We start from the raw sequence: 11,088 nt of genomic DNA on the forward strand, positions 1-11,088 counted from the left end.
TTCATAAAAATTCTATATTTCATCCATTAATATCTATTTATCCCTCAATCTCAAGACAATATAAGTAATCATCTCTACAACCAACAAAAATCCTCCCACAAATAAACACGGGTGAAGAGAATATATCTCCACCAATGTCCAACCTACCAAATTCCTCCACTTCATTACAATCTAACTTGATTCTTAGCACAACTATACTTCCCGAACTCGTGCACACACAAATTAACCTGAAAACAATCATTTGACAAAAATCAGTGCGAAAAATAATCATAACAACACTTTAATTCTTTTAATGAGTTTCTATATTATTACCTGTCCTCCTTGACATGTGAATAATCCGATATCAACCGTAAGTTTTCATCTACATACGCAGACGAAACAATCGGTTCCCCCAAATCGTGCTTCCACAGTAGATTTCCTTTTTCCTAACAGGGGTAAAATGGTCATTTCCAAATAATTTATTGCAAGAAAATATTTTTACTCTTACCAAACCAAACGAATAGACCCCTCCGTCCCTCGAACATATAACCAACTGGTTATGTAAAACATGAGATATGTTGGGCCCACCAAAGATCGGGCCCCCAGTTATTCCCTAATTAATAAAAATATGTTAACATATGATATCAGACATGTGGCTTTTTCAAAGTAGAAATTATAAAGTTTATGGATATATTATTATTTAATATTTATTAACATATGGAGAAGCTAAACTTACCCTCCAAATGATGGATCCATTTCCATTAACAGCAACTACATGTCCATTCACCATGCAACATATCACTGCAATTGTACTTTTTGGTTATATATTTATTTATTTAAAAAAAAAAAAAAAAAAAAAAAAAAAAAAAAAAAAACACACATACCATTCCCATTAATGTGATCAATGGAGAGAGAGCCAAATATGGGTGCTCCCATGTCTTGAGCCCATAACACACCGAATGGTATAGCCTGCTTATAATAAAAAAAATTGTAATTTAATTAAAATCAAATATATTTAAAAAAAAAAATGTCGGCCTAAAAGGTTTCTAGTGAGATAGAAAAATCAAATTTTAAATGTTGTATATACCTTTAAAGACAATGCAGTCATGGAGCCATTAGTGGATGCAAAATAGAGTGTTTCATCAGCCTACAAAATTAATAAATAAATAAATAATTATGTATAAATAAAATAACCCCTTTGCATATGATGATTATGATTAATTAAATTCACCTCATTGATTACAGGTGAGCCATATATGCTCCCACCACAATTTAGGTTATAGACACAAGAATGAGTCTGATAATCAAGGGCATATAGATTATGGTCATAAGATCCACACCTGTATTTTATTATACAACATTAATAAAAAAAAAAAAATTAAAAAGGAGTTTAAACAGGAATATTTATCGAAAAAAAGTGAATATTACCAGACAAGATGCCTCTGCTTGTCTACCACTGGTTGTGACTTTACCTTCAAAAAAAAAATGTAAAACTTTTTTAAATCCAACTTTGGGATAAACATTTGAATAAAGAAAATGGGTATGAATATTCAAACATAAATAACTACAATAATAATCTTCATGGAAAATTATTAAATTTGAAGATGATGATGATGATAAGAAAGGAAGTAAAAATTATCAAATATATATATAATCAAGCCATGCAATATTTGCAGAAATGGTGGCTGTTTAACTGGAAAATTACAGATATGGTCCATGTGTGTCATAAAAATTACAGAATTGGTCCCTGCCTTTTACAGGATTTACAGAAATGGTACATGTGTTTCATAAAAATTACAGAATTGGTCCATGCACAAGATTGACTTCATAGAAATTGTCCCTCTGTTTCTCACAAAGTTACAGGAATGGTCCCTTCCCTACGTTTGACAAAATTACGGAAATGGTCCCTAATTAACTGAATTATCACAGAATTGGTCCATGTGTTTCATGAAATTACGGAAATAGCCTCTGTCTAATAGGGGATTAACAGAAACAATCCCTGTGGTTCATAAAATTACAGAGTCTCTCCATGTCCTTTAGGAAATTTACAGAAATGGTCCCTTTGTTTCACAAAGTTACATCGATTGTCCCTGCCAAATAGTGACTTAACAGAAATTGTCCCTCCGTTTCACAAAATTACAGAAATGGTCCCTACGTTTCACAAAGCTACAGAATTGGTCCCTAATTAACTGAACTATTAAAGAATTGGTCAATGTGTTTCATAAAATCACAGAAATAGCCTCTGTCTAATAGGGGACTAACAGAAACAATCCCTGTGTATCATAAAATTACAAAATTTCTCCATGCCTTTTAGGAAATTTACAGAAATGGTCCCTTTGTTTCACAAAGTTACATCAATTGTCCCTGCCGAATAGTGACCTTACAGAAATTGTCCCTCCATTTAACAAAATTACAGAAATGGTTCCTACGTTTCACAAACTTACAAAAAATGGTCCCTACTTAACTTAATTATTACAGAATTGGTCCATGTGTTTCATAAAATCACAGAAATAGCCTCTGTCTAATAACAAACTGATACAAATGGTCCCTGTGTTTCACAAAATTACAGAAACGGTCCCTGACTAATAGCAAAATTACCAACATGGTCCCCATATTTCACAGAAATTACAGAAATGGACCCTGTGTAACACAATACTACCTGAGTTCAATAAAGAGAGGAGAAGTACCTCACCACCTGTGTGGAAAGTCCAAGTGATGCTTCCATTCATGGAATTGAGAAAATATATGTTCCCTTTGTAACACCCAACTACAACCTAAATATGTAAAAGATCTTTGTCAAAATGTATACATATTATATATAATACAAAAGGGTATTATATAATTATAATTAATGATTGTTGAAATATAAGTTAACCTGAGAAAAATCTCCCAAAATTGTTGCTGAGCACTCTACTCGTCCTTCTAATTCAACCTCCCACTGGATAACACCACTGTACAATTCAATTCATGTGATTAATTATTTAACATATACAAAAGTGAATGTACAATTCTACCCTTCTGCTAAACTTGGATTCGAGTCACTATTAACATAAACAAATAGAGATCCTTTTGCTATTTCTTTTTTACTTAACATAAACAATTAAGAAACTAAACACTTACTTTGAGGCTTTCACACAGATAAATTTCCTTGAATGAGATCCAATGTAAAGAAAAACTCCCTCTTCTCTCACTACAACAAGTGGTGATGCATCAACACAAGACTCCATGTTAACTCTCCACACTTCTCTTATAAAACCCTTTTTCTCACAAATAGTTGCTTGAAATGATGTATTAATGTTGTCATATTTCTCCCCAAACATTACTTTGTTACAACGAGTAATTGCACAAAAACACATGTGATTTGAGATGGAGTCCCAATTATCATCTTCCATTTTTAAAACCTTGTGAGGAGGATGATTATTAGAACCAGATTCATCAAGCTCATTAGATAACCTTGTATGTAGCTTTTTTGTTTTCAGATGGGTGTCATTAGATACAATAGGAAGTGGTTTGCTCTCTTTCAACACTTTCATATCGATTTTTTCATATTGATTATTAGGATCCATGAGAGCCATGAGGAGGTTTAATGGAGAAGGAAAAGAATACAACAATTTCATATTGATTCCTAGTTTATGTGAAGCATGAGCTGCTGAAATTGAATCACCACCCAAGTCAAAGAAATCATCATTGTTGTTGACTTTTTCCACCAATAAAGCATCACAAAAGGCCTGTGTAAATTTAATAAATAAGAAATCATGAAGTTGCGTAAGTTAATACAAAAATATTCTAGTGCTAATTGCTCTAAAATGATTGGATTGTATAAAAGTGGTACGAATTTTAATAAACAAGAAATTGTTGAGTTTTGGAAGTTAATACAATATAATGATATTTGATTAACTTCAGAATAAAAATATAGGAAAATGAAAAAGCATGAAGTTTTAAGTAACAACAAATTTGATCTTAAAAGGTTGAATCTTTAAAGGGTTAATCTCATAAAAGACCTTATATTTTGTGTTTTATCCGGATTAAACCTCACATTTATTTATTGTCCGAAAAAGACCTTGTATTTTGTCATTCATTCCGATTTGCCCTTTTAGTTTTTTTGAGAAAAACTAAAAAAGTTGAGGGTTTATTTGGAAACATTTAGAAGGCTGAGGGTTTTTTTGGAAAAAATACAAAGTTGAGGGCTTTTTTGGAAAAAATGAAAAATACAAGGTCTTTCTTTTTCAGGCAAAAAATAAATTTGAGTTTTAATCCGAAGAAAAAAACACAAAATATAAGGTTTTTTATGAGATTAACCCATCTTTAAAATAAAATACAAGATATACCCTCAACCAAACAATATAAAAGAAAAAATTAAATATCATCCTTTTCTATAAGATATACACATATATAAAAGTGCACAAGGAACAAAAAAGGTTATTATTTAGTATCCTCATTTACTGTAACAATTAACATTTTCCCAAGAAGGTCCAAAGTGATAAATTTACAAACTTTCCAATTTCTTTTTTATCTTTTTCTTGTTCTATTTATTCTTATTTTCTCATCCAACAAGTTTTAGTTATTTACATTGATGTCATGGAGGAAAAGCAAGAAGCAATTAAGGAAAATTAAAGAGGATAAAGAAAAAAAAAAAAAAAAAAAAAAACCTCTTTTATTGTCTGCAAACGATTGGCATCAATAACCTCATCCATTTCACTACAAATATCTGACACTAAACAACTTGAACTCTCCAACAAACCATAATCCACCTTCCCAGAAGAAGAAGAAATCGGTATCGAATCCACAAACAAAAACCTTCTAGGAATCATTGCTAATGGAAGCTTCTCAAACATCCAACCTCTAATACAACAACTCAAACTTTTCCCATGTTTCACAACTACATAAGCTTCAATATACGCAACTTCTCCAACTCTTTTAAAAGTCACAACAACATCATCCACATCATTGTGTAATCTCAATGTATTTTCAATCTCCTCTAATGCAATTCTATTACCATTCACCTTTACAATTCGATCATTTCTCCCTACAAAAACCAAGTCACCACTAGGAAGTTGTTTGGCAAAATCACCTGTCTTAAACAACACTACACTTTCCTTTTCATCAATTGAAGAGAAAAAAGCAGACCCCAGATGAGAATTTGTAATATCAAGAGGCATAATGTCATGATTTATGTATCCGATTGAAGTACATAGTCCAGAAACATATATTTCTTCTCCAAGAAGTGATACATTACAATTAGGAAGAGGCATTCCTATTGGAACAGTAGTAAGTGACTCGATCTCCAAAAGAGATGGAAGTTTTCTACAGTCAAAATATGTACAATCACCTGAAACCTTGGAGTGAAAGTTAAAAGTTAAATCCATTAGGATTAATAAGTAAATAAACAAGTGAAGACACATGATATATGATATAAGGTGATTTTAGGATGTAGTGCACAATCTTTGACTCACCTCTGTGCTACCATATAGATTCAAGATTGTGGTGTTGGGTAATAGCTTTATAAGAGAACTCCATAGGGATAAATGAAGGATTTCTCCACTTAGTATTAACAATTTTAAAGAGGTTTTAATCGTTGTGCTATATGAACTTTGAAGAGATGGAAGAAGCATCCTCATTAGTGATGGTATAGCAACAAGCCTATTGATAGAATAGTCCTGCCAATTGTTCCAAAAGATCAAATTTAGGCTATGTTTGGCATACTAGCTGAAAATTTAGTTTTTAGCTGAAAAGCTAGCTGATAAAAACTGATGTTTGGTAAAAACTAGCTGATAAGCTAGTTGAAAGATATAAAATGACATAAAAGGGTATTCAGAAGAATACGTTTTGTAATTAATTAAGGGTATATTCGGAAAAAAATTTAAAAACCTCCTCAAAAGTTACTCTAAGGTTCTGTTTGGCGTAACACAGCTAACTTATTTTTCGAGTTTTTTTAAATTGACATGTTTGGCAAGCCAAAAAGTAGTTGATAAACTGATTTTTTAAAAAGCTACTTAGACTAGCTTTTCAGAAGCTTTTTTAAAATGTTACGAAGATATCCTTAATTAATTTTGGAAAACGTTCTTTTAAATGTCCTTTTATGTCATTTTATATATTTCAACTACCAGCTATCTTTTCGGCTAGTCTACCAAACATAGCCTAAGTAACTTTTTAGAAAGCTAGCTTATAAGCTACTTTTTGGCTTGCCAAACCTGAGAACTTAAAAAAGCTCGAAAAATAAGATACTTTTTAGCTAGCTGTGGCGTGCCAAACACAGCTTTAGTAAAATAAAATCAGCTTCTTGCCTATTCGGCTAAAATTACTTGTCTAAAACTTGACTTTTGTGTTAATGTACCTGTAAATACTCGGTGATGGAAAGTATATTTTCTTTTAGCACACTGAAAGGAGGAATAACCAAGGTACAAGTAGTAAGTAGAGCTCCCAAAATTTCTTGCAGATGATCAATAAAGCCAATGGAGGTTTTGAACAACAAAGTTTCCTCACCACATAAGGGATACATGTCTTGCATCCATACGAAGCGATTAAGAAGACCTAAAAGACGCAAATTCCACATGGGAGAATGAGAACTTACACAACAAATACTATGACATGAACAAGTATCAACAAATAATATTTATAGTTGAAGTTTACTCACCTTGTTCAGTGCCACAAACACCTTTAGGTTTTCCCGTTGATCCAGAGGTGTACATCAAGTAACAAAATGGTCTCAGAGTCTTATTTTCACATGGCCAAAGTAAAGAAGGGGAAGAAAAGTAGTTGTTAAGGTTGGTTTTCATGGAAATTACTAAAACAGGACAACCAACATTATCAACAAGAAAACGATATTTGTTGATTTGGTGAGAGTAGTTTTCATCAAATGAAGTAGAACCACAAAGAATGAGTTTGGAATTTGAAGAAGAAACAACGGATAATACTCTTTCTTTTGGCCATGAAGGGTCTAGTGGCATGAAAGCCTCCCCACATCTCAAAATAGAAAGAATAGATATAATATATTCTACAGAAGGAGCCATGTATATCCCCACAATTCTTGGAGTGTTTGTGGATTGATCAATAGGAGTAGAGCCTGAAAAGAGAAAGTTGTAGTCTTGTAGATTAATATTCAACAAATATATAATCTTTCATTGGATCAAATTGAACATTTAAATTATAACTTCCACTTTTACTGTGTTATTTGGGTAAAAGATCTGTAGATCACGGGATGATGGAATCTCACTAATCAAAGAATCATTAGCAATGTCAACCTGTTAAGCTCACTAGTTTAAAAGAAATACAAAAATAAAATATGATGCTTTCACTTTGAATAAGCACACAAACAGATATAATATTCGAACATGATTTGTTAAAATTGTAAACCATACTCATACACGTATAAAAGAATATTATATTACTTAAACTCGAATTCAAAATAAGAATTTCATATACATCATATAGCAACATGAATGGAAGAATGAAATAAACCTGGGGAAGGTCTGATAAGATACGGATCAGCTCCACCGTCAAGGATGAACCGTAGACGGCGGCTAAGAGAATCTACAGCTTCTAGAATTTCCGAATAAGTGAAGCATACGTCGTCTTTGTACACCGGATGATGGTCATGCGATGGTGATGTTTCAATGGAATGGTCAATTTCTGTGGTGGATTTGGTATGGTGTCGACGGGAAGAGTGAATGACTGCGATTTTATTAGGGTTTTTGGAAGCCGATTTGTAGAATTCGTGTGAAATACAACAGCTGCGAAGTGAAGAGAGGTTTTTCTGGTCCATTTCTTCACTGTGACAATAGAGAGGGAGAGACAAGGGGGGAATGAGAATCCCGCGAAGTATATTGAGAGTAGTTTTGGTGTTAATTTGGAAGTTTTGGTGCAGTTTGGATAGTTAGATTCCAATAATATTTAGGAATTACAATTGAAATTGATAAATATTAATAAAAAATAAAAATAAAAAGACATTAGTATTTAGAATTTTATATGTTGATTGGTTGTCACGAAATTCAATTTGAATTAATTTTATTTTTATTTTTTTAGAAAATTGAATTGGAGTTCATATAAATTGATATAAGTATTATTATTTTTTTTGTCTGTTATGTTTAATTTGAATTATTTTTTTTTTTTGTCTGTCATTATAAAAATAGTAAAATTTTAATAATTGATTTAGTATTCTTGTCAATGCGAAATCATGTAAAATACTTCATAACTTAAAATTATTTGTACACATTTTTATTTAATTGATTGAGTATCCGTGTCAATATAATACGAAATGCAAAATACTTCATAACTTAAAATCATTTCAATACACAATTTTATTTAACTGATTGAATATCCATGTCAATATAATGTGAAATGCAAAATACTTCATAACTTAAAATCAGTCAATACGTATCTTAATAACATTACCAAGAAACATAACAATCTATCGCCTTCTTCATTACATATCCTAATATTGTTACCAAAAAAATACATAACTCAAAATCTTACGATACATCTCAATCGAAGACACAAAAACTTATAAATCCAAAATATCAATCAACATCCAATGAACATCTCAAGCCTTTCTATTGCCTTCTTCATTTTTCTAGAAAAGTTTGTATATTTATGGGTCACTTCTTATTAGGGATGTCAAAAAGTCTCGTGTAGGGATGAAAGTGGGTCCAAACCCGGACCCGATGGACCCGGACCCGGAAAACCCGGAACCGTTTAACGATATTTTTAAGAACCGGAAACCGGACCGGTATATAGGAACCGGGTCCGGTTCGGTTCCGGGTTTGGTTCCGGGTAAAGTGGGTCTAGAACCGAAAAACCCGGAAATAGGAAAGTGGGTAAAGTAGAACCGGGTCAAATGGGTTTAGAACCGGAAAACCCGGATTTTTTTTTTATTACCCATAATCTTTCAACCGTTATAAAAAAATAAACAAACAAAAAATTACATTTAAGTTATTAGGTTATTGACGACATTGATTTATTTAAAAATAAATAAATAAATAGATATAACAATATTGGTTTAAAAAAATTGACATTTAGATCATATCACAGTTACCTTAGGTAACTTACCTACGTGCATTAGTAAACAATCTCAAGATAGTATAATATTATTGACGACAAATCGTATAATATGATTATGTATAATTTAATTGTACCATATAGCCAAATCGTATAATATGATTATGTATAATTTAATTTTCATAGTACCTAATGTCAGTGGTTTATTGATGCAGCCTTACTGCCTTATTTGATAAGTTGAGTAGCTGACCCATTTTTTTTATCACTGTACGTTGATCTTCTTCTTTTTTTTTTTTTTTTTTTAAAGAAATTATATCTTTGACTATTGGATAATTTATTTTGGATTGTGTGTTTTAATTTAATATATGTTGAAATTCTAAATTGTTAGTTATTTATTTATTTGCAACCATACTAACTTGTTTTTTTGTATCTTTGACCTTGAATGCTTCAACTTTGAAAATTTGAACATAAAAACAATAGACAATTTTTTTGACATTAGCAATCTTTTAATTTTCATGTTTTGTCAACATCTCACAACTTCTCATTATAAATAGGCCCTTCCACCTCTACATTTTCATTTAACTTATTATTCTCTAAGTTGAAGGTTTTGAGTTGTTTTTTCTTTTCAAGAACATTCATGGAAGCTAACCTCCCAATTCAAGTATGTTTCTTTTTAATTTTATACAAATATGCATTTAAAGTAATTGACTAATTTACGTCTTTATACTTCAATTAGGTTCCGTTTTTAATCTATTAGTTTTATAACTTTGATACTTCATTTTTTACATGCTTTAAATCTACCTAGATTTTTTTTACTTAATTTGTTTAGCATTTGAATTTGAAGGAGAGGTCCACGTGTTGGCAACATTTTGATATGTTGTGGGTAGTAGAAAATGATGGGGTTGAACGAAGGCAAGCAAGGTGTAAGTATTGTTTCGCTACACTTAAAGCCGATCCATCAAGACACGGTACAAGTAGTCTTAATAAACATTGTCGTACGTGTGCCAAAAATCCGAATAATATAGCTAGGTAATAAGTTTTGTGCTTTTAATTTATTTGGTAACATTTTTTTTAATACTAAATATGTTTATTTTTGTTTTATGTATAGAGATTGAAGATGCGTTAACTCGACAAGATGGTCAAGGAATAAGTGTTGTTTTGTTCTTAATTGTTTAAGAATTTTGATTTGAATTGTTTTGAATATTAGACTTTGATTTTGAATTGTTCAATAGGTACCATGAACTTGGACCCAACCATTGTCCCCTTCTTCGCTTGTGTTATGTTCTTTTCATTGTTATTTTACCACAACATGGATAAAAAGAAACATTCATTAAAATGATTATTAAAAATGACGAAAGTCATTGATTAAAATAAAAGTAATAAAAAAATAATAAAGTGGAATGTGGATGTGCATGCATTGATTAAAATATCATTCATTTATACTTGTTTACACCCACATGCACAATTGCACAGTACCAAACAAGTAAATTTGATTCAAGTTCAAAAACATTAATCAACCAAAACAAACACTTACAAACCAATAATCATTTATCGACAAAAAAAAAAAACAAAAATAGTATAACTACTCGTTAATATCTATCGGCCTTTTTCCATTTCCATTTTGGGTGCGTATGGCGTCTTCCAACTCTAATACATATCATAAAAAAAATTAATATGAAAGTTAGCATATAACCAATGTTTTGTTATTAGATAATAAAATGAATTTGTTTGCTACCTTTAGCTATGTCATCATCTTTAAGAATATCATCGATGTTGTCAACAATTGGCTTCTTTGATTTCCTCACCCAATCTTGGGTGCAAACCAAAGCCTCTAGTATAGGTGCGGACAAGTTTGCTCGGTAACTATCAATTATGCGACCGCTTGTACTAAAAGCGGACTCGGAAGCCACGGTAGATATTTGAATGCCCAAAAGATCTAATAACATAAACATATAATGTTAAATTATACTACATTATAATAAAAAAATATAAGTAATTGAAATTATACCTTTTGCCATCCGCGAGAGAATTGGGTAACGAGATGCGTTATTTTTCCACCAAACCAATATATCAAAGTCCTTAATGCCTTGGGTTTGTCCTTCGTTCAAGTATCGT

At 31.3% G+C, this 11,088-nt stretch overlaps 1 protein-coding gene and 1 long non-coding RNA gene across 2 annotated transcripts; one reads left to right on the forward strand and one right to left on the reverse strand.

The window, feature by feature from the left end:
* LOC111921386 (putative acyl-activating enzyme 19) lies at positions 1-7,898 on the reverse strand. Its single transcript, XM_023916951.3, has 16 exons — positions 7,438-7,898; positions 6,614-7,042; positions 6,314-6,510; positions 5,433-5,636; positions 4,629-5,315; positions 3,100-3,707; positions 2,855-2,930; positions 2,667-2,753; positions 1,408-1,451; positions 1,211-1,319; positions 1,067-1,126; positions 864-948; positions 716-780; positions 488-592; positions 313-425; positions 1-227 (listed from the first exon to the last, which is right to left on the reverse strand). Exons 1-16 carry the CDS (start codon positions 7,739-7,741, stop codon positions 38-40), a joined length of 3,363 nt encoding a protein of 1,120 aa, XP_023772719.2. The 5' UTR covers positions 7,742-7,898; the 3' UTR covers positions 1-37.
* Positions 7,899-9,285: 1,387 nt separating this feature from the next.
* On the forward strand, positions 9,286-10,513 carry LOC111921466 (uncharacterized). Its single transcript, XR_002860175.3, has 3 exons — positions 9,286-9,634; positions 9,818-10,002; positions 10,082-10,513. It is a non-coding gene; the product is annotated as an uncharacterized LOC111921466 (long non-coding RNA).
* The last annotated feature ends 575 nt before the right edge of the window (positions 10,514-11,088 follow it).

The sequence above is a fragment of the Lactuca sativa genome, chromosome 1, assembly GCF_002870075.4.
Source record: "Lactuca sativa cultivar Salinas chromosome 1, Lsat_Salinas_v11, whole genome shotgun sequence".
NCBI lineage: Eukaryota > Viridiplantae > Streptophyta > Magnoliopsida > Asterales > Asteraceae > Lactuca > Lactuca sativa.